The sequence below is a fragment of the Symphalangus syndactylus genome, chromosome 11 (genome assembly GCF_028878055.3).
Source record: "Symphalangus syndactylus isolate Jambi chromosome 11, NHGRI_mSymSyn1-v2.1_pri, whole genome shotgun sequence".
Classification (NCBI taxonomy): domain Eukaryota; kingdom Metazoa; phylum Chordata; class Mammalia; order Primates; family Hylobatidae; genus Symphalangus; species Symphalangus syndactylus.
The window spans coordinates 81778233-81803512 of NC_072433.2; the positions used below are offsets into that span (position 1 = coordinate 81778233).

A 25280-nucleotide genomic window follows, 5' to 3' on the forward strand; every position below is an offset into this window, starting at 1 on the left:
TTTATTTCAGCTTTTTAAAAACAGTGTTTTTCCTAAGTATGAATTCAATATTTTAAAAATATTATCCTAACAGCCTTCGTGTATTAGTAATGCCAAGCTCATGTTTCTAATTAGCCAGAAAGCAGGTAGGCAGTAAAACATATTTGTGTAAAAAGGAGGGATAGTAAACTTAACTTCACACCTCATAAAAAGCTTTGTAGTCATCCCAGTGGTGGCTCTCAGCATCCTGTAAAATGCTTGTAGCACAAACTCTGACGCAGTAGTTCGTAACCTGAAACTGTAGAGTGTTGATGAATTCCTGATATTGTTGGACAGGCACCAGGAATATGGGTCTGTTCAGAGAGAATGATCAAAGAGACAGAGATTTAAGGCCTGTGCAGTAGGAGATAACAATCTCCAGTACTACAAATGGTTTTGATTATTAGATATCAATCATTCATTTCCTCTTAATGCTGAAGTCTGCATCCACATTCACTTTCCAAAAAGGAAAAAAAAAAAAAAGCTGGTCTTTGTTTTGCAAGCCCTTTGAAAACGTACATCTGCTGTTCTACAAATATGCACTTCAACTTGAGACAAACTGTATTGTCAATACATCATTCAAAAATGAAAGTATTCTTTGTAAGCCTGTTATTAGAGATCAGTGCATTATTTAGGCATTAGGTTATTGTTATTACTAGAGAACAACATGCACTTGTCAGAACCAACTTTTACAAAGCTATCAAATGTCCCACAAACACATTCTTTATTTTTAAAAATTGTAATTTTGTAGATATCAATTATCTCATAAACTGTTTTTTAAAATTCTACAGAACTATTAAATAAAATGATTTCTGGCACATTTTGTTTATAAATTCAAGCATGAACCACAACATCTGACTACTTATGAGAATTAAAGAAATATCACAGTTATACCCTACATCAAGCCAAATTTATTCTACTTTTATCTTTAGCTATGAATATTACACTGCTTTCTTTCATAACTAACAGACTGCAAAGGCTGGATAAAGAATATAGAATAGACTCTTGGGGTCACACAGGACTGCTAAGTCTATATGTTTCTTTTGCAAGAAGCCATGTTATATCTAGACAGTGTAAGGGCAACAAGAAAGGCCATGTGATAATTAATGCCTGTGGCCATTTTTATCTCTATACAGAAAATATATTGCAGTTTTTGACTACAAATACATGAAAATTAGACTGCCAGATGCTTCCTCTTCAAATATTATACTTTATTACTAAATGGCTATCCTGAAATATGTTTACATTGATCATTAGAATAGATTAAAATGCATTTATTTTCCAAGTCCACTCCACGAGACAAGAAGTTTATTTTTCCTTTTCAGTGTGGTCAGTATAATGCACCTTACAAAACAAAAGGGTGTGTTTATTCATGTAATAACAACATGCAGAAAATAGTTGCCCTGGGTTAGGGTGCAGAAAATGTGTGGGTTTTTGAGTGTGCCTTCAGAGAGAGTACCTTTCTTACTATCTATGTATCTAATTTAATATATCCCATGCTCCACCTTTTTGATATTTCCTAGTTAAGACAAATGAAAATAATTCACCTTGTTAATCATTATTTTCTCTTTCTCAAATCTTATTACCAAAATTTCATTCCTGTGATATCCAAAGATTACACGTTTCTTTAAGCGTGGCCATCAACTTAATTTAAACAACACTCACTTTTTAGTCATTTCCTTCATCAAATTATCATATCGCTTGAAATGCTGGAAGACATACACTGCCGTGGAGAGGTATGTGTGCAAGTTTTTCAGGGGTGCTTTGGAAGGAACCTCCTTGGCTCTCTCTTGCAGTCTCTGCAGGACAGCTGTTGCCACTTTACAACAGGCCTCCACCAAGTTTGCGCTAATTTCCTGAAAAGAATCATCTCTGCATGCCAGAGCCATTGGAAGCATTGTGTCAAGTTTTTCCATGATGTCAGAACAAAACTAGGGAGAAATAAATGTGGCACTGAATTATTTGTATTCTGACAGCACCAAGTAATTTATGGACAGTGGAGCCAAATTCCTAAATAATGAATTTGGCATCAAACATAAATATAATGACGCAGCTTTGTAATAATCGATTTCTCAGTTGTAGAAAGTTAAATGTTTAATGTCTAATAAGGAAATACCAAAACAATGCTTCTCTCTATATAACTTTCAAACCTTATGCTTACCAGACAGACATTATGAAAAACTCATGAACCAGCTATACATGACAATACCTTTATCTGTAGTTAGTAGGACTTAGAAAATATATCCTTGATATTGTATAATATCAAGAAAATGTATCCTTGATATTAACGTTTGCATTATTTTTTAAACTTATTCTAATTTTCTTTTGCTAAATTGCCATAAAGGGTTTTTTTACATTAAATGACATATAAATGTCAGTGCAATTTAAATAATTTAGAAGAATCAGAAGCAGTCTCATGTAGCATCTTCTTATTGGTAGGGTGTCAGCAACTTTTAGAAGTGATGAGTCTAGCCTTTCACTGCTTATTATGTATCTTCTCTTTCTTAATGGCAGAAGGGAGGTGTGATGAATGGAAAAGTAAAGCCTATCTCCACATTGCATCAGTCAACACAGTTACCTAGGGAGTGTTCTGGAGCCTTAGGGTGACTGTGGCAGAATAAGGAGGTCATCTTCAAAAATTCTTTTAAGAATATCCCAATCGGCTGGGTGCGGTGGCTCACGCCTGTAATCCCAGCACTTTGGGAGGCTGAGGTGGGCGGATCACGAGGTCAGGAGATCGAGACCACTCTGACTAACATGGTGAAACCCCGTCTTTACTAAATATACAAAAAATTAGCCGGGCGAGGTGGCGGGCGCCTTTAGTCCCAGCTACTCAGGAGGCTGAGGCAGGAGAATGGCGTGAACCCAGGAGGCGGAGCTTGCAGTGAGCCGAGGTCGCGCCCCTGCACTCCAGCCTGGGCGACAGGGAGACTCCGTCTCAAAACAAAAAAAAACAAAAAAAAAAGAATATCCCAATAATAGGTTGCTGAACTCATTCTGGATTTAATGCCAAGTGACTGTATTTACCCCCTATTTTCTCAGTATGTTCTGTGACTTTCAAAGCACATATGGAGATGTAAGACTAATACTAATGAGATGAAAAGCTCATTAAGGTGTTAATGAAGATTTTTTTAAGTGCCCAAAGCTAGAAAAGACAGCACTTCCTTCAACCTCCTAAATTTTCTTGGAGTCATTCAAACGTATAATCAAAACAGGTGGTTTTCCCAGGGTTTCCCAGCTCCCCATGAAGTCACAGAAGCCCCTTTTTGGTTGCCTCAGATTCATGGAGCAACAAGTTAGCACCAGGTATAAGTCCTTTCGGGCTGCAGTGGCCCATGGATACCACTGAAGAAAACTGGTACTGGGTCAAGTACCAAGTATTTGCCAAGGGACTCCACCATTTGATCTACAGGTTCTTTTTGCAATGCCTTATACTAAAATAAATCCCATCGTGCCAGTCAGCAGTTTGAAAGGATTTCATATACTTGCTTTTCCAATTTTCTTTGGTTGTTCCTCCTCAGGAAACATACAGCTGTCTTGCCAAACTTGCTGGACATTTACAAGGTTCATAGCATAGCTCACAGCTGAAGACCTTTCATTCTGTTCCTGTTGGAGAATTTTTGTAGAAAAACCTTCAATTGCAGTTACTATGCAGTGCGCCATGGGAAGAGACACTTCTTTAAATGCACTTCTCCAGCCAAAATCTAGTAAAGTAGCCTGAAATATAAATGTATATGAAGTCACGTTAATCTTAACTCAGCAACAAATGTTTCTATTGGGTTATAGATATAAAATTATTACTTTCATTCAACATGTTGAATATATTCTTTGATATACTGTAAAAGCCATTCTTACAACCTAAAAAATATTACCTAGTGAATAAAGCAATATACAAAAACATATGCATTCTTTACACACAGTAATATACTGACATTTCATTTGAATTCATCAGTAGATTTAATAAAAAAACTTTTTAAAAATTTAATCTCTTAAATATAGTTCAATAAAGCCATCTTTACAAGAACAGAAAGTTACTATTTATCACATAAAACAACCTTTAAATTCAATATATTTAATAAAGCCTAAATTAGATTTTTATAGTCTTTTTTATAGTTTATTGTTAACAAGTATTGCAACATAAGGCAGCATTTAATATTCAACCTTTTATTTCTTTTTCACTCACAGAACTCCAGACAAGCCAAAAAATAGCAATAAGAAATAAATTTCTCAGAGAAAACACACCACTGCACTTTCTAGATTTTTTTACTTGCCTATAATTTTATCTCTCCAGCTGCAAAGTCATAAGCAGCACTACTTTTGTTCCAAGAATGAAGAATTAAAAGAATCTGCACTGTTCTATTGTGGTGGTTGGGGGGGTACTTGGAAGGGAGTAGAAGGGGTTGAGGTACAGTTGAGGGGTTGATGTTTTCTTTTTTCCTTTGGTCTACAGTTCATAAGGCAATATATTTATGAATGTATATTTCCTCCAGGTCTCCTAACATTCTCTAAAGTTCAAAAGCATTATGGGTAGTAGGCTGAACCTATGCTTAGAATTCAACTTTCCCTGTTTTAATGTAACTTTGTTTACAGTAATGTGCCACCTACCCCAACTTCAGAAAACCCTGAGCTCCATGTCCCTGACTGAATCACTTATTTTTCTTGATCTCAGGGGGTTTTTTGCTAGAAAAACAACAGAGTCAAATTGTATGATTTCTATGGTCCCTTTTATTTTAAAATTACTGAAATTATGATCATAAGCCTAATTTTCTTATATGTACAACTCATTCAGCAATAATTTATTTTTTTACATATACTGTACAAAGTAATAAAGGTGATTCATTTTTTAGAGCTAAAATTATATGATTCCATGACTCTATAATCAGAAACATGGCTCTTGCTGCCATTACGCTCATAACTAAATTTCTGAAGATTATTTGGATCTCAAGCATCAGAGGGCCTAAAACACATCTCTCTTATCTCATATTTGCATAAAATTCATCAAAAATGGGCCGGGCGTGGTGGCCTATGCCAGTAATCCCAGCACTTTGGGAGGCCAAGGCGAGCAGACCACTTGAGGTCAGAAGATGGAGACCACCCTGGCTAACACAGTGAAACCCAGTCTCTACTAAAAATACAAAAAAATAGCCGGGCATGGTGGCATGTGCCTGTAGTCCCAGCTACTAGGGAGGCTGAGGCAGGAGAATCGCTGGAACCTGGGAGGCAGAGGTTGCAGCGAGCCGAGATCGTGCCACTGCACTCCAGCCTAGGCGACAGAGTGAGACTCCATCTCAAAAAAAAAAAAAAAAATTCATCAAAAATTGAATCTACTCAACTGATATAATCTTCTTTCTTATAAGAGAACTTGGAAGTGGCATAGTTATAGCCCTGTGCTATGACAGTAATTCCCTGGGACACATTTATGAAAAAAATGTAAAAATAAAACTACCTCCATGAAAATTCAAACAAAAAAATTCTGATTTTTGTTTTCTCCATCAGGGCATGTCTATTTACTAAAGTCATTCATTTATTCATTCAAGCAAATATGTCCTGGTGGAAAATGTCATTAATTGCCATGGCTGTATTGAATTTAAAAAAATTTTTTTTGTGCAGTGAAAGTTACCTTTGACCATGATAATATATATGTAATTATAATATGTTGGCCTATCTGAATTCTCTTTTCAAAATATAGAAAAACAAGTACATTAACAGCTGCTCTTAAAAAGAAAACTGAAGGCCTGGCGTGATGGCTTACGCCTATAATCCCAGCACTTTGGGAGGCCGAGGCAGGCGGATCACCTGTCAGGAGTTTGAGACCAGCCTGGCCAACATGATGAAACCCTGTCTCTACTGAAAATATAAAAAATTAGCTGGGCATTGTCGTGGGCGCCTGTAATCCCAGTTACTTGGGAGGCTGAGACAAGAGACCCACTTGAACTCGGGAGGCGGAAATTGCAGTGAGCTGAGATTGCGCCACTGCACTCCAGCACAGGTGACAGAGTGATACTATGTCTCGAAAAAAAAAAAAAGAAAGAAAACTGAAAACCTTTACTTATTCAAACCTCCTATAGTTTATTTGTTCTTATGAAATATAGTTTGCTTACTTCTACTCTTCTCATCTAATATTTGGCATCATACATATTCCATTTAGACTAGAGAACACTTACTAGTTGTTCCAAGAAAAAAGAGAATCACATGGTTTTCTCTTCTATGCACAAAGTACATAATCTGTTGAATCTCTATTTCTATTATTTAGTGCTAATTTCTTAGTACTGATTTTGATTTTTGGTTAAAGCATAATATAGAACTTAGGATTTTCCCGATTATTAAAGGCCAAAACTCTGTTAAAACTATATGTTGTTTTGTCTCTTTAAATATTTACCTAGTGTATCAGTCAGGGTCCATTCGAAAAACAGAAACCACTCAAGATTTTTCAAAAGGAAGAATTTTAATGTAGAGTTTTGGGGGAGCCAAGATGGCCGAATAGGAACAGCTCCGGTCTCCAGCTCCCAGCCCCAGCGACACAGAAGACGGGTGATTTCTGCATTTCTGCTTGAGGTACCGCTTTCATCTCACTAGGGAGTGCCTAACAGTGGGTTCAGGACAGTCAGTGAAGCGCACTGTGCGCGAGCCGAAGCAGGGCGAGGCATTGCCTCACTCGGGAAGTGCAAGGGGTCAGGGAGTTCCCTTTCCTAGTCAAAGAAAGGGGAAACAGACGGCACCTGGAATATCGGGTCAGTCCCATCCTAATACTGCGCTTTTCCAACGGGCCTGGAAAACGGCACACCAGGAGATTGTGTCCCACACCTGGCTCGGAGGGTCCTATGCCCACAGAGTCTTGCTGATTGCTAGCACAGCAGTCTGAGATCAAGCTGCAAGGCGGCAGCGAGGCTGGGGGAGGGGCGCCCGCCATTGCCCAGGCTTGCTTAGGTAAACAAAGCAGCCAGGAAGCTCGAACTGGGTGGAGCCCACCACAGCTCAAGGAGGCCTGCCTGCCTGCCTCTGTAGGCTCCACCTCTGGGGGCAGGGCACAGACAACCAAAAACTCAGCGAGAACCTCCACAGCCTTAAATGTCCCTGTCTGACTGACAGCTTTGAAGAGAGTAATGGTTCTCCCAGCACGCAGCTGGAGATCTGAGAACGGACAGACTGCCTCCTAAAGTGGGTCCCTCACCCCTGAGCAGCCTAACTGGGAGGCACCCCCCCAGTAGGGACAGACTGACACCTCATTCAACCGGGTACTCCTCTGAGACAAAACTTTCAGAGGAACTATCAGACAGCTGAATTTGTGGTCTCACGAAAATCCGCTGTTCTGCAGCCACCGGTGCTGACACCCAGCCAAACAGGGTCTGGAGTGGACCTCTAGTAAACTCCAACAGACCTGCAGCTGAGGGTCTTGTCTGGTAGAAGGAAAATTAACAAACAGAAAGGACATCCACACCAAAAACCCATCTGTACATCACCATCATCGAAGACAAAAAGTAGACAAAACCACAAAGATGGGGAAAAAACAGACCAAAAAAACTGGAAACTCTAAAAAACAGAGCACCTCTCCTCCTCCAAAGGAATGCAGTTCCTCACCAGCAACGGAACAAAGCTGGATGGAGGATGACTTTGATGAGTTGAGAGAAGAAGGCTTCAGACGATCAAACTACTCTGAGCTATGAGAGGAAATTCAAAACAATAGCAAAGAAGTTAAAAACTTTGAAAAAAAATTAGAAGAATGGATAACTAGAATAACCAATGGAGAGAAGGGCTTAAAGGAGATGATGGAGCTGAAAGCCAAGTTTCGAGAACTACGCGAAGAATGCAGAAGCCTCAGTAGCAGATGCGATCAACTGGAAGAAAGGGTATCGCTGATAGAAGATGAAATGAATGAAATGAAGAGAGAAGGGAAGTTTAGAGAAAAAAGAATAAAAAGAAATGAACAAAGCCTCCAAGAAATTTGGGACTATGTGAAAAGACCAAACCTACGTCTGATTGGTGTACCTGAAAATGATGGGGAGAATGGAACCAAGTTGGAAAACACTCTGCAAGATATTATCCAGGAGAACTTCCCCAATCTAGCAAGTCAGGCCAACATTCAGATTCAGGAAATACAGAGAACGCCACAAAGATACTCCTTGAGAAGGGCAACTCCAAGACACATAATTGTCAGATTCACCAAAGTTGAAATGAAGGAAAAAATGTTAAGGGCAGCCAGAGAGAAAGGTCAGGTTACCCACAAAGGGAAGCCCATCAGACTAACAGCTGATCTCTCAGCAGAAACTCTACAAGCCAGAAGAGAGTGGGGGCCGATATTCAACATTCTTAAAGAAAAGAATTTTCAACCCAGAATTTCATATCCCGCCAAACTAAGCTTCATAAGTGAAGGAGAAATAAAATACTTTACAGACAAGCAAACGCTGAGTGATTTTGTCACCACCAGGCCTGCCCTAAAAGAGCTCCTGAAGGAAGCACTAAACATGGAAAGGAACAACCGGTACCAGCCCCGGCAAAAACATGCCAAATTGTAAAGACCATCGAGGCTAGGAAGAAACTATAGCAACTAACGAGCAAAATAACCAACTAACATCATAATGACAGGATCAGATTCACACATAACAATATTCACGTTAAATGTAAATGGGCTAAATGCTCCAATCAAAAGACACAGACTGGCAAACTGGATAAGGAGTCAGGACCCATCAGTGTGCTGTATTCAGGAAACCCATCTCACGTGCAGAGACACACATAGACTCAAAATAAAGGGATGGAGGAAGATCTATCAAGCAACTGGAAAACAAAAAAAGGCAGGGGTTGCAATCCTAGTCTCTGATAAAATAGACTTTAAACCAACAAAGATCAAAAGAGACAAAGAAGGCCATTACATAATGGTAAAGGGATCAATTCAACAAGAAGAGCTAACTATCCTAAATATATATGCACCCAACACAGGAGCACCCAGATTCATAAAGCAAGTCCTCAGTGACCTACAAAGGGACTTAAACTCCCACACAATAATAATGGGAGATTTTAACACCCCTCTGTCAGCATTAGACAGATCAACGAGACAGAAAGTTAACAAGGATATCCAGGAATTGAACTCAGCTCTACATAAAGTGGACCTAATAGACATCTACAGAACTCTCCACCCCAAATCAACAGAATATACATTTTTTTCAGCACCACACCACACCTATTCCAAAATTGACCACATAGTTGGAAGTAAACCTCTTCTCAGCAAATGTAAAAGAACAGAGATTATAACAAACTGTCTCTCAGACCACAGTGCAATCAAACTAGAACTCAGGATTAAGAAACTCAGTCAAAACCGCTCAACTACATGGAAACTGAACAACCTGCTCCTGAATGACTATTGGGTACATAATGAAATGAAGGCAGAAATAAAGATGTTCTTTGAAACCAACGGGAACAAAGACACAACATACCAGAATCTCTGGGACACGTTCAAAGCAGTGTGTAGAGGGAAATTTATAGCACTAAATGCCCACAAGAGAAAGCAGGAAAGATCCAAAATTGACACCCTAACATCACAATTAAAAGAACTAGAAAAGCGAGAGCAAACACATTCAGAAGCTAGCAGAAGGCTAGAAATAACTAAAATCAGAGCAGAACTGAAGGAAATAGAGACACAAAAAACCCTTCAAAAAATTAATGAATCCAGGAGCTGGTTTTTTGAAAAGATCAACAAAATTGATGGACCGCTAGCAAGACTAATAAAGAAGAAAAGAGAGAAGAATCAAATAGATGCAATAAAAAACGAAAAAGGGGATATCACCACCGATCCCACAGAAATACAATCTACCATCAGAGAATACTACAAACACCTCTATGCAAATAAACTAGAAAATCTAGAAGAAATGGATAAATTCCTCGACAAATACACCCTCCCAAGACTAAACCAGGAAGAAGTTGAATCTCTGAATAGACCAATAACAGGTTCTGAAATTGTGGCAATAATCAATAGCTTACCAACCAAAAAGAGTCCAGGACCTGATGGATTCACAGCTGAATTCTACCAGAGGTACAAGGAGGAACTGGTACCATTCCTTCTGAAACTATTCCAATCGATAGAAAAAGAGGGAATCCTCCCTAATACATTTTACGAAGCCAGCATCGTCCTGATACCAAAACCTGGCAGAGACATAACCAAAAAAGAGAATTTCAGACCAATATCCTTGATGAACATTGATGCAAAAATCCTCAATAAAATACTGGCAAACCGAATCCAGCAGCACATCAAAAAGCTTATCCACCATGATCAAGTGGGCTTCATCCCTGGGATGCAAGGCTGGTTCAACATACGCAAATCAATAAATGTAATCCAGCATATAAACAGAACCAAAGACAAAAACCACATGATTATCTCAATAGATGCAGAAAAGGCCTTTGACAAAATTCAACAACCCTTCATGCTAAAAACTCTCAATAAATTAGGTATTGATGGGACGTATCTCAAAATAATAAGAGCTATCTACAGCAAACCCACAGCCAATATCATACTGAATGGGCAAAAACTGGAAGCATTCCCTCTGAAAACTGGCACAAGACAGGGATGCCCTCTCTCACCGCTCCTATTCAATATAGTGCTGGAAGTTCTGGCCAGAGAAATCAGGCAGGAGAAGGAAATAAAGGGTATTCAATTAGGAAAAGAGGAAGTCAAATTGTCCCTGTTTGCAGATGACATGATTGTATATCTAGAAAACCCCATTGTCTCAGCCCAAAATCTCCTTAAGCTGATTAGCAACTTCAGCAAAGTCTCAGGATACAAAATTAATGTACAAAAATCACAAGCATTCTTGTACACCAATAACAGACAAACAGAGAGCCAAATCATGAGTGAACTCCCATTCACAATTGCTTCAAAGAGAATAAAATACCTAGGAATCCAACTTACAAGGGATGTGAAGGACCTCTTCAAGGAGAACTACAAACCACTGCTCAATGAAATAAAAGAGGATACAAACAAATGGAAGAACATTCCATGCTCATGGGTTGGAAGAATCAATATCGTGAAAATGGCCATACTGCCCAAGGTAATTTATAGATTCAATGCCATCCCCATCAAGCTACCAATGACTTTCTTCACAGAATTGGAAAAAACTACTTTAAAGTTCATATGGAACCAAAAAAGAGCCCGCATCGCCAAGTCAATCCTAAGCCAAAAGAACAAAGCTGGAGGCATCACGCTACCTGACTTTAAACTATACTACAAGGCTACAGTAACCAAAACAGCATGGTACTGGTACCACAACAGAGACATAGATCAATGGAACAGAACAGAGCCCTCAGAAATGATGCCGCATAGCTACAACTATCTGATCTTTGACAAACCTGACAAAAACAAGAAATGGGGAAAGGATTCCCTATTTAATAAATGGTGCTGGGAAAACTGGCTAGCCATATGTAGAAAGCTGCAACTGGATCCCTTCCTTACACCTTATACAAAAATTAATTCAAGATGGATTAAAGACTTGTATGTTAGACCTAAAACCATTAAAATCTTACAAGAAAACCTAGGCAATACCATTCAGGACATAGGCGTGGGCAAGGACTTCATGTCTAAAACACCAAAAGCAATGGCAACAAAAGGCAAAATCGACAAATGGGATCTCATTAAACTAAAGAGCTTCTGCACAGCAAAAGAAACTATCATCAGAGTGAACAGGCAACCTACACAATGGGAGAAAATTTTTGCAACCTACTCATCTGACAAAGGGCTAATATCCAGAATCTACAATGAACTCAAACAAATTTACAAGAAAAAAACAAACAACCCCATCAAAAAGTGGGCAGAGGACATGAACAGACACTTCTCAAAAGAAGACATTTATGCAGCCAAAAAACACATGAAGAAATGCTCCTCATCACTGGCCATCAGAGAAATGCAAATCAAAACCACAGTGAGATACCATCTCACACCAGTTAGAATGGCCATCATTAAAAAATCAGGAAACAACAGGTGCTGGAGAGGATGTGGAGAAATAGGAACACTTTTACACTGTTGGTGGGACTGTAAACTAGTTCAACCATTGTGGAAGTCAGTGTGGCGATTCCTCAGGGATCTAGAACTAGAAATACCATTTGACCCAGCCATCCCATTACTGGGTATATACCCAAAGGACTATAAATCATGGTGCTATAAAGACACATGCACACGTATGTTTATTGCGGCACTATTCACAATAGCAAAGAGTTGGAACCAACCCAAATGTCCAACAACGATAGACTGGATTAAGAAAATGTGGCACATATACACCATGGAATACTATGCAGCCATAAAAAAATGATGAGTTCGTGTCCTTTGTAGGGACATGGATGAAACTGGAAAACATCATTCTCAGTAAACTATCGCAAGGACAAAAAACCAAACACCGCATGTTCTCACTCATAGGTGGGAATTGAACAATGAGAACTCATGGACACAGGAAGGGGAACATCATGCTCCGGGGACTGTTGTGGGGTGGGGGGAGGGGGGAGGGACAGCATTAGGAGATACACCTAATGTTAAATGACGAGTTAATGGGTGCAGAAAATCAACATGGCACATGGATACATATGTAACAAACCTGCACATTGTGCACATGTACCCTAAAACCCTAAAGTATAATAAAAAAATAAAATAAAATAAAAAATAAAAAATGTAGAGTTTTGGTTACCTACATGATGGAAGATTTGAGAAGTCAAACATGGACTGTGAAGCAGGCCAGATATTAATAGAGCAGGAGGCCACAACCACCCCTAGGGCTGGAGGAATTTATAAAAGGGACTAAGTTATGGAAGAGTAGCTCCTGGGGCTACCAGTCGAAGCTAAAGCCCAAGCAGACCTGCCAGGTGGAACTGAAGTCATGCAGGGCAGGCTGCATGGGGGGAACAGGGCTCAGGGTGGAGATAAAGGTGTCACAGCCATTATCAGAGATGCTCCTTAAGACAGAGAGAGGAGAAGAAACGCTCTGGTTTCTCTGCAACTCCTATGATCCGTCAATGCCTTCCATGAGGTCTTCCATCAATGCCTTTAATTGGCTAAACCATCCCAGAATCCAAAAGCAAGGAGGCCTGGAAAGTGTAATTCACTACAATCTAGAGCAGAGCAAAGAGTGGCAACGGGTTTTGGGACCAAACAATTAGAGGATAGGGATCAAAAATATGAGGCCAGTTCAGATGATTATTTCCTTTTCCTTTTTAATCTCCATTTTCTCACTTTTCAACAATTATCTATAGCCCACATCCTCTAAGTGCAGACCCTGAGTCAGGATGAGAACAAAGATCTCTTGACTTCCGTCTCTCTATTCCTCCCATTGGATAGATTTTACAAGAAGAAAGCATCCCCACTGAATTGAATTTTCATCAAAAACTTATAAGCCAATTATCAATCCAAAATTGAAAATTTATCTTTTTGTAGCAAAGGGTAAAACTCAAGACATTTTGATTCATAATGGATTCACAGGCATATGATGATGATATTATATGTGAATTATAAAACACATTTTTTCCTTCACTTACCTCTTTTCCTGGTAGCAATTGCTCTGAAGGAATATTGGTTTCATTTGCTCTAGGTTTTTCTATTACAACTTCTCTATTGGATTTCTCCAAAATTCCTAAGCATAGAAAAGAAAACAAACACGCTAATATATATTGTTTAAAGGGCATACTAGATGTGATTTATAAATTCAGGTAATTATTAACTACGTAGAAAAGCTCTATCCACAGTACATACATACATATACACATCCACAAATAACAATATATAGAGAATATAGTAAAAAAGATGCAGGCTGACATCACCATTACAATAATGACAGAATCAAGATAGATAGAGTCCTTTCCCACATACAACTTGATGAAATCTACATCCCAATTACATTCATGTTTGATGTACACAAACATATAATCTTCAAAATAAAGATTTTTTTCATTAGTTTATTTTCATGTTGATAATTTAAGAGGACAAAATAGATATTATTTCCTTGTTCATTTAAAAAGTTAATTCTAAAGTACTACATTTTTAAAATGGTGGTATTTCCTAGCATGTTAACTTCAAACAAAGAAGAAAAAGACATAAACATCAGCATAACGAGAAAAATTATACCCTTAAGCATATCAGTGATTCATTTAAAAAACACAAACTCTGAAACAGGCATAAAATAATCCCTAGCTCCGAAAATGGAAATATTTCCACAAATTTTGGTTTTTACAATTAAGAAACTCTTTTCCATGGGAAAAAAAATTTGATCTATAAAAATGTAATAAATAACTACTCCAAAAATACATCTTTCTACTTTTCCATTAAGATTAGATTAATGATAATTTGATTCAGTATGAATAATTTGTTTACCTTTTTTTTGGCTTAGACATGGTATATGATGATGAATTCTATGTTATGATGTAACTTTTCTTTTTTTCCCCATGATTTGCCAAGAATCAATTTCTTTATGCCTGGGCAAAGCAAATTTCAAAATCTAACTGACTTTATCAGTAGAGACTCTGACCAATAGAGTCATCTAGTAGATGCATGTTTTCTTTTCCTAAATGTGGCTCTATGAACTTAATTGTGAATGATTTCTAAGGAATACAGTTGATGAAATAAAAGTGTTTTGTTCTGATGTTAATTTCAACCGTCTTGTGTATAAAGTGTATTAAAGGTAAAAATTCCATTTGGTTGGCAATAACATCACTATCTTGGGAAATTTTATCAGAGTTTATATATTCTGAGGAAAAGTTTTCATCAACTCTAGTATTTCTTAATCATCTCTGGATTTGTGAACACTCTAAGAACATGATTAAAGTGACAGAACACTACAAACAAAAATGCATAAGATGACTGTATGGCAGGCACATGTGCATCACACACACACACATACACACACACACACAATTGGGGATTCCCAGGCCCTCTTGTAAATCTCATTAATTAATCCAATGGACTGCAGTTTAAGAATCCTATTCCATTTCTTAAGACACATCACAACATAAAGAAGGTTTTAGACTCAAACAGTGTTATATCATTTAACTTAAAATGATTTTTTATGGCTTGCATTTTATGATGTATTTTCAAGAAGACAGTGTTACAAATAAGGATCACTTCTAATTGAAATAAAATCCGATTAGTCAAAGATTTTTAAATAAAGAAAAAGGAAATTATAAGCCCATTAAAAGAAAATATGGAAATTTTTTAAAAGATCCACATAGAGAAGACTTTTCAGGACACAAAATGCAGAAACCATAAAGTAAGCCTGCACAACAAAAACACCATCAACTGTCAAAGTAGATATGACAAGCTGACTTGCCAATCTTTCTCAAAATGTCCACTTTCTGAAAATTAATAGTTTATTTTTTAGCAAAGTTTTCAGTTTACAAAAAAATTGAGCAGAAAGTACAGAAAGTTCACATCTACTTCCTCCCTGCCCTCACTTTCCTCTACTGTTAACAACTTGCAATATATGGTATATTTGTTACAGCTGATGAACAAATATAAAAATATTACTATTAACTAAGTCTACAGTTTACATTAGGGTTCACTCTTTGTGTTGTGCAATTCTATGGGTTTTGCCAAATGTATAATGTCATGTACCCCCCATTTCTCTGTCACACAGAATAGTTTCCATGCTTTAAAAATTCACTTTGCACCACTCATGCATCCCTCCTCCCCATACCCCCACCCTGGTACCCACTAATCTATTTGCTGTCTTTATAGTTTTGCCTTTTTCATAATGTCATATGGTTGGAATCCTATAGTATGTAGCCTTTTCACATTGGCTTCTTTCACTTAGTGATACGCATTTAAGGTTCCTGCATGTCTCTTAATGGTTTGACATCTCATTTCTTTTTATCGATGAATAATATTCCATTGTATTGATGTACCACAGTTTGTTTATACATTCACCTACTGAAGAACATTTCAGCTGCTTCCAAGTTTTGGCAGTTATGAATAAAGCTGCTATAAACATTCCTGTGCAGGTTTTTGTACAGATGTAAGTTTTCAACTCATTTGGATAAATACCTATGAGTGCAATTGCTGGATTGTATGGTAAAACTATGTTTAGCTTTGTAAGATACTGCCAAACTGTCTTCCAAAGAGCCTGTACCATTTGGATTCCTAACAGCAATGAATGAGAGTTATTCCACATCCTTGCCAGAATTTGGTGTTGTACGTGTTTTGGATTTTAGCCTTTCTAATAGGTGTGTAGTGTCATCTTGTTTTAATTTGCATTTTCCTAATGACATGATGTTGAGCATCTTTTCATATGCTTATTTGCCATCTGTATATCCTCTTTGGTGAGGTGTCTGTTCAGATCTTTTTATCAATTTTTAAATTGGGTTGTTTGTTTTCTTGTTGAATTTTAAGAGTTCTTTGTACATTTTGGATACAAGTTCTTTATCATATATGTGTTTTGCAAATAGTTTTTTCTTAGTTTGTGGCTTATCTTTTCATCCTCTTTATGATCATGCCTGTTTATTTAGCAATTCTACTTTTGAAATTTACCATCCAGATATAGTTGTGTACATAGAAGAAATAGTTAAGGAAATTTGCCATATCATGTTTTGTGGTAGCAAATGAAGAGAGAAAAAAATCCTAACTGTCCATCAATGAATAACTGGTTAAATTATGATACATGCACCAATGGAAAACTATTCCTCTAGTAGAAATAACGAGGTGTTTCTACATTTTCTAAATTGTTATAAAAGAGAATTTCTACATAGTATGACAAGATTTTTAGTTATTTTTAACATGGAGATATATATGAAGTAGTTACTCTTTCATCCTATTTAAAAGTTTTCAGTTTTTTAAAAAAGAAAAAATAATAAAGATCAAGTTGTTAATGACAAGAAGGGACAACAGTTGGATTCTTAATGTCACTTTACTTTTCTATAGATAGCTCATTTAAAAGGTATTTACTTTGGAAAAATAATACTAGATTGAAGTATAAGCTTTGCAGATCTGTTGCTGGAAGTAACTGTCTGTTATTGTGTAGCTATAGTTTAAGACTTACGGAAAAAGTTAATTATCTTGTATTTATCATTTCACTCCCAAATACATTATGTTTATTCACTCAAAGTAATGTGCTCAGATGTTATACAAACCATCTGCCTATACTCAAGATGACTAAGGAAAAAAAGAAGCTTTCCAAGACTTCTTTTGCTGGTGAGCAATTCCACAGTAAGATATAGAAAATGAACTATGAAGCAATTATGATAGCCTTTAAAATACAATCCCTCTCCCCCAAATTAAAATGGTTTAAAAAAACTTAATTCTGTACAGGGAAGCAAAAGTTATCATCTTTAGATAGGATTACTAACACGGGATCTACACTAATATGATATATTCCGGATTTAACAAATTGTGGCATTTTTACATTTGTTTGGAATTCAAAATGGTCAATTTTGAAATTTGGCAATGTAAATTTCTATGAACTCTAAACATTTGATGAATTATTTCATATATTTAAAAAATATATTTAAAATCTATACACTTATTATCATTGTCTAGAGAAGGTAGCCCACTTTCGGCTCATCACTGTAAAATACAGTTATTTGCATGCAGTCAATACTGGTTTCTTTAAAAGCATGCCTAGATTAAGAACCTCAGAAGAGTGCAGAGGGTCACAAGAATGCCAGCTGCTCAACAGCTTCCCCTACAGAGTTCTCTGTGGTTAATTTTATACTTCTGGTTAGTTTCTACACTGCCGCTTTCTTTCATAGAGAGTAGAGGTTGGCAGTACTTCCCTGTGACATCCACTTTCACACCCAAATTGGTGTTCATAGGTTCCCATTGTGTGCACTACAAAGCAACTTGCCTTGTTGGCAGCTCTAAGTGGGAACTACAAGTCTTTCTTTTCTTCACTGTTCTTTTTCTGGCTCACAAGCAACCTCCCACCAAAAGCTGAATCTGTAGAAGAGACTACATCCAAGAGATAATACCATGAAAAAGTATGAAGAGAAACCCAGGTGGCCACCTTGCAAATTTCCAATGTGGAAGCCTTCGACCTCTCTGCCCAAGAAACAGCTAAAGTCCTAGTGTAATGAGCTTTACAAACCCTAGGAGCCTCTTTACCTTAACTACATACGCCTCCCTAATACAATCCCTTAACCATCTAGCTAAGGAACTCTTAGAAGCCATTTGACCCCTCTTAAGACCCCCTAAGAGTACAAACAATCTTTCAGAAGATCTGAAATCTTTGATTCTTCTGAGACAAACCCTAAGTGTTCTTCTTACATCCAATTGAAGCAGCCATTGCTCTTTGTCATTGCTGGGGCTAAAGAAAAATGAGGGCCAAGAAGCCTCCTGGTTTAGATAAATCTCAGATGCCACCTTTGGAAAAATTGAGGAATTGCCCAAAGAACAACTTTATTCCAAAGAAGCATTAGAAAAGCCCCATAAATCAAATCCACGGCCACTCCATAAGACATCATCACCTAATACAGTAAGGCACCACAACAGTCAAATAATGTCTTTCATTTTTTGAAGTGACAAAAATAGAAAACCATCAAATCATGACCAAACAAAAGCAAATAATGATAAAATATCTTTTCTTTCTCAGAAAATATTTATTGTATCTCTACAAAATCTCTTGTCTACAATCAAATTACTGAGAGAATGGCCAATTTGGCTAAGTCTACAATATAATAGTAAACATCAAAGTAAGAAGTAAAATATTTGGTTAATCATTTTTATATTTTCTCTATGTGATGTTAAGTGTCTGGACATTTTTTAAAAATCTGCACAATGAAAAAAAAGCCCTCACTTTTCATCTGTTCATATGTTTGGGTTACATAGACATCGTAGGCAACTCTTTCCAAGATCTTTATTAGCAAAATATGCTCCAATCAAAATAAACACACAGGAAACCAAATGACTTCCTCTCTTTTTTCCCCCTATTCTCTTCCTCACAAGATTTCTAAGCAAAACATTAACTATCAGGAATACCCAATAGTTAAGATATAGTTGGCTTCCTTAATCATCCATTTCAAGGAGTCTTTTCCTTCCTGATTTAAGAAACCAATGCTTTTGATAAGAATTGATTAACTTGGATACACTGAATAAAACATTTAAGATTTTTCTTGACAATTTCCCTCAAGATTATTTTTCTCAGGAATCTATTTACATAAAGCTGTGTCACATTAAATCAATCTTGGGTTTGCGACCAAAATACATGAATTTCAACAAAGAAGACTACATATATCACAAGGAGATGTTCTAGTACTTAGACACTTCTTATACTTGCCCCTTGAAATTCCTTCTACATCCTGTGTTTGATAATCCACAAATGTGTTCATATAGTCCACTATTATTAACATGATATTGAAGTTGCTTTATCTGCCTTACTGCTTATAAGATGACACATTTGCAACAGTATATTGTGGCAAATTATGTATTTGCTCTGTTGACTTTTATTCAAGAATGGTAACCATTGCTCTTAGATATCCAGCATTTGCAAGTGTCCACATTGCCTGACCTTAATCTAATGGAATTGAATCACCGTTTTCAAAATTGTTCTCCTTTTCTCTAAAATCAGCATGCCAAATCTGTGCTTCAATTCTTGGCCATTTCAGTCTTACATCTTTATAATACCTCCTAACAGAATTCTAATTTTGAATTTATGCTGACTTTAAGAAGAATAAAGTTCACATAACTGACTTAATTCCCAAGGGTCAAGCCTAGGACGAATACAAGATGATTCAAAATGGGTAGAAGCCTAGGTGTTTTGAAGTTCATTCTGTTTCGTGATGCCTACCTCAGAAAAAATCTGTTAGAGATGTAGATGAGAGATGACAGATCTTAGCCAGGCATAGTGGATGAGTACTAACTCCAATGTCAACTGTTCCAGGAACCAATATGTCAATCAATAATTAGGATATCATATTTCTCTATTCAGATCTCTGTTTGACCTCACAGTCAAACTCTATCTAAAAGACGTTTTAAGGGTCACATTCTCTCCTAAATATACTTTTTCATTCTCTATTTTAATTAATATTCGTATTTTCTGACTTGTATTTTTATTACTTTCCCCTTGGCTTTTTTTTGGGTTGGCTTCAGAAATCTATAGTCCATCTTTATTTTTTCTTCAAATTATCTTCAAATTTGAAAAAGTAATCTATGTTATTTTATAATATAACAGTGTTACCTAAATTTCACCTGAAACAAAGAAGGCCAGTAAACTATGTTTAATGTAAAACAAAATTCAACCCTATAACTTTTCTGACATTATTTACATGGGCAAAGTAAGTAAAGGAATACAAGAGTAAACATAAGTGAAAATAATTTTACCAAGAGATTGGTTTTGGGGATTAAATTTTTCAGACTAATTGTTAATCACTTGCTTCCTTCACTTTTTTTTGCAGATGCAGCAAATATATACATATATTTACACTCCTTAGAATGGCATATGGTATCATGTAAAGGAGAACTTTGTATATTTCACTCTGAGGAAAATGAAAATTTTTATAAATATAGATATGATAACAGAGAACATACCTCAACCATTATACCTTTGAATTTTACCTTTAATGTTGGAAATATTATTCAGTACACACAGCATGGCTTTTTCCAAAGAGATTTTGTTAAGACTAAACTAAGAACAACATATTCCATAATTATAATTACTATTTTAACAACTCACATTTATTGATCATTTATGATATACTAGACATTTTCTTAGGTATTTCATTTTCACTGTCATTTAATTCTCACAACCCTATATAACATTATAACATATTGAAATCTCAAGCATCTAATCCTGAAAGAAAACAAGGAGAAAATTAATGTAGTCCTACATCATTATTTTGAAGGTGAGAAAATTCAGGTCTAAGGAGACTAAATGTTCTGCTCAAGATCATCTGGGTGCTAGGAGCAAAAGAAAAGATACTAGACCACCCAGTCTGCTTATTCTTTCCATAGGCTAGTTGTGTTTCTTTGAAAAGAAAAATTGATCTAATTTTAGCTAAAAATCATCCAGAATTGATGTATGATGCTTTGTCAATTAGAATTAAGGAACTTGCCAAGCATGAAGGATAAAAATGTATGCATTTCTATATATAATGCATGGTGTGCATTACACTGAATGCTTATTTAAAGAATTCTTTCATGTGTGTTTTTTTCAAGTAATCGTTTTCTTTCAAAGCAGCAGGAAGCAAAAACACAGAGAAATTATAGATTTACAAATTTAAACAAAAGAGGATATTACCTGAAGTATTCCTGGTTATCTTGAGTGATAAAAGTATTTCGTCAAACAATTCTTGAACACCTTTTTCCAGTTTCATAAAGGATTTTATGAGCTGCGATAAGAATTCAACTTTGTCTAAAGGGAGAGAGAAGTTTCTTCCTTTCTGTGAGCATTCAGGAGTAACTGTGAAAAGAAAAGATCAATACTGTCATACATTTTATTTATCTTCTCAGTAAATATTAGAATGACCTGTGTGATTCCATAAACCATATAAAAACTAACAAGTTCCTCCATAATTAAACCAAATTAGTTCATTAAGAAATAGATATAAAATCTCCTAGGAGTATCTTTTCTTCTGGGAAGCTGGAGATGAATATTCTGTTTCAGGCAAATATAGCAATTAAATAATTAGATTGATTCTCAGAGTTATAAATAGAAATTTTATTTCTTGTAAAATCACATCTTATGCAATTCTGCTTTTTTTTTTTTCAGTCTGGCATAACTTAAATCTAATGACAGGGAAATATTACACAAACCCAAATTGAGGGACAGTCTACAAAATAACTGGTCTGTACTTTTCGAAAGTGCCATGTGAGGAAGTACAAACGCCAGGAAATGACCTAGTCTAAAGGAGTCTAAATAGACATTAAGTAAAACTGAAATTAATACATAATCAGCATTTTATTTTCATATAAAAGACATTCTTGGGATAATTTGGTGAAATCTGACTGAAGTCTACTATCCAATGCTATTACTGTATGACTTAATTTCCTGATTTATATAGCTGTATTGTGGTTATGCAAGAGAATGTCTTTGTCTTTAGGAAATACACACTGAAATACACAAGAGTGTCTGCAGACTATTTTCAGTTAAAGAAAAAATAAAATTTTGCAAAGAAGGAAAGAGAGAGAAAGCAAAAGTGGCAATGTGGTCAGATATTAACATTTGGGAAATTTGAATGTAAAGGAATTCTTTGTATTATCCTGGCAACCTTTTTGTAAGTCTGAAATTAAAATAAACATTTTATAAAACACTATATTAAAGATACACTCTTTAAGACCTTATAAGTGTTGTTCCTATCATTAAAAAAAGCAAATTAAGGTAGCTATTGAATTTAGACTACATAATTCATGAAGTCATGTTTAAAAATAACTTCTGTCTAAATAATTGTGATATCTATTATTTGCATAAGAACAATACAACTTAAAGGTTTTTTTTTGCCCTCTTATAATTACGCTACTAATAAATTACGCTACTAGTTTTTTTGCCCTCTTATAATTACGCTACTATCATTTTAATAATATAATAAAATCCCTTTATACTCTTTAAGAGTATGGAGAATAATTCACTTATTTTATGTTCTCAACTCCAATTTGTTGCTTTCATTTTAGATTACATCACTAAATGGTCTTTCTGACCAAGTTTTAAAGGATTTAAAAGAATTCTTTCTTAATTAATGCCTTTTCTTAAAACATATGTAAGAGAGAGCTTGAAGCTTAATCATAAATTGGAAAATTTGTAAACTCCTACAAACTTAGCACAAAATGCCTTTGGAGACAAAATACAAATGCTATTCAAAAACTGTATAGGGTCTGCCAATTCCATGGGAAAAAAAAGATTACCTTCATCACATGGACGTAGAAGGAAGATTCCAGAAATCTAACAATTTTATGGCTAATCTACTTCACTTCAGTGAAACTTTAAAATGTTAGCATCAAACTTGTAGTCCTATAATAGTCTTTCACTAAGGACCAAAAATGTCATGGTCTCTTTGCAGGTACTATGAGAAAGAGCTGTCTACCAACTTAGACTGCAAAATTTAGTACTGTTCTGAAACAGTAGAAAGGTTTTTAAAAACCCGCAAGTAAATACAAAAACTCTGTTTCATCTCTAAGTTGACATTAGCCCAATATACATGAAAATCTAACTCACATCTACTGTTCTTCTATGGGCATGCTAGAGAACACAAGTATGTATAGGCAGCATATACAACTAAGGCTTTGCCAGAAATATTATGCCGCAAAATGAAAAGAGAACACATATATTATGTTTTATTTAGTTGGTACTTGATTCCCATTTGGTCTATTTGACTTATCTTAAGCTTTGCTCATGTAGATGAGTGGCTAGTTTAATCTTCTAAACCTTAAATTTCCTTTTGGACCTAAAATGTTTATAAACCAAATTTTCAAAGGCTTTAAGAATCCCTCCTGATTCTTTACTAGGAAAGGCCGCTCAATAGCTTCACTAGAAATTAAGCATGTTTAAGAAGTCTTTATCTGGCTCAATTCCAAACTGGAAGTCTTGTGAATGTTTATAAAGTAAGCAAAGAAGCACCCCAAGAAGAATCTTTAAGAGTCAAAATTATATAAGAGTGCTTGCTACTTGTTGACAACTATGTGAGGTCTGAGGATTCTAGATGAAGAGGTCTTACTGTCATGACCTGGATTTAGAAGAATCTTGTATTCCAGGAATATAACAATTGTGAAAGGTAAATATTCTTTTAATTCAGTGAATCTTTATAACTAAATAATGTAAGAGGACAGAATAAAATATATGACCTAAATCTAATCATTTTTTTGTCCCAAAGAACCAATGATTATGGTAGTGGCCCATTAATTAGTAGTCCTTATTTCCTATTACTATCAGCTCAGTGTTCTCCCCAGGGGTATTGTACGGGTTCTCAATTTATGGGGAAAATAATTCTGTGATAAATTCACTTTGTGAAAGGCCAATTAAAGCAAAATTAAGCACAACGGATGAAGTAGCATTTCCCAAACTTATTTTACCTCACAGTATCTCATAGGACTAGTGTCCTAATCATCACACCTTAACTCATGATTTCTATCTGCCTAAGCATATGTTTCTCTGTCCCTTGAACTCTAATTGTTAACAAAATTAGGAAAGAGTTTCTCCCAGCAGAAATTCCTTTGACCTTCTCCTTTGCTAAATTAATCTCCTTTCTGCATTTTTCAATATTATTTGTTTGCTCCTCCCCTCTAAGTTACCTCTCCAGAAAACGTTATCTGCCAGCCTGGACAACACGGCAAACCCCATCTCTACAAAAAATACCAAAACAAACAAACAAACAGAAATTAGCTGGGCGTAGTGGCATGAGCCTGTAGTTCCAGTTACTCAGGAGGCTGAGGTGGGAGGATCACCTGAGCCCGGGAAGTGGAGCTGCAGTGAGCCGAGATTATGCCAATGCACTCCAACCTGGGCCACAGACTGGGACTATGTCTCAAAAAATAAAAATAAAAAAAAAAGTGGCTCCATCTCGGCTCACTGCATCTTCTACCTCCTGGGTTCAAACGATTCTCTTGCCTCAGCCTCCTGAGTAGCTGGGATTACAGGCGCCTGCCACCATGCCCGGCTAATTTTTGTGTTTTTAGTAGAGATGGTATTTTGCCATGTTGCCCAGGCTGGCCCTCCTCGGCCTCCCAAAGTGCTGCGATTACAGGCGTGAGCCACGGCGCCCTTCTGAAAACTTTTTGGATACAATCAATCCAGGAGTTCTCCTTCCCCCACTAAGCCAACCTGGCCTTTATTTATTTATTTAAATCACCATGGAACTGTTGTGCTTCAAAGTTTTGGACATACATGTTTATACACAGGCAACTCTGGCCTGCTGCTAACTATTGCTGTAAAATATCTGACATAATAACTATTGTTTGGCTATAAGATGAGCTCTATGATTCTTAGGAAATACACATTTCTCCTAAATCTCCCAAATATTATAAAGATAAAATTAAATTTTCATTTTAGAGAAAGTAATTTACCATCAACTAGATGAGTAAGTCCACGTAAATAATGAGATAGTTGAGGGTTTTTTCTTTATATATAATTTAAACAAGAATTTTTCTAAAATGCAATATAAAATATTCTGCTTTATTATTTAGTGTATTTAAAACAATGTAAATTTTTCTTCATGATAGAGTTATAATGAAAGTTATTTATTTCTATGCTACACTCAGGGACTAATGTTTATCCCTCTGTTAAAGGGCATTTCTCAAATTGCTTTCATTTTAGATTATATGAAAAGGGTTCTATGACCAAATAAGCTTGGGAAATACTACATACTGAATTCTTCTTAAAGTAATTCAC

At 36.2% G+C, this 25280-nt stretch overlaps 1 protein-coding gene across 1 annotated transcript in view; it reads right to left on the reverse strand.

Moving 5' to 3' along the window:
• The window catches only part of KIAA0825 (KIAA0825 ortholog), a 474586-nt gene that overhangs the window by 322069 nt on the left and 127237 nt on the right, over positions 1–25280 (reverse strand). Inside the window, exons 6-10 of the mRNA XM_055233339.2 lie at positions 21201–21362; positions 13522–13616; positions 3508–3735; positions 1684–1949; positions 182–332 (exon numbers count right to left, since the gene is read on the reverse strand). Of these exons, the coding sequence (XP_055089314.1) occupies positions 182–332; positions 1684–1949; positions 3508–3735; positions 13522–13616; positions 21201–21362 (902 nt within the window). The remainder of the gene's footprint in view (positions 1–181; positions 333–1683; positions 1950–3507; positions 3736–13521; positions 13617–21200; positions 21363–25280) is intronic.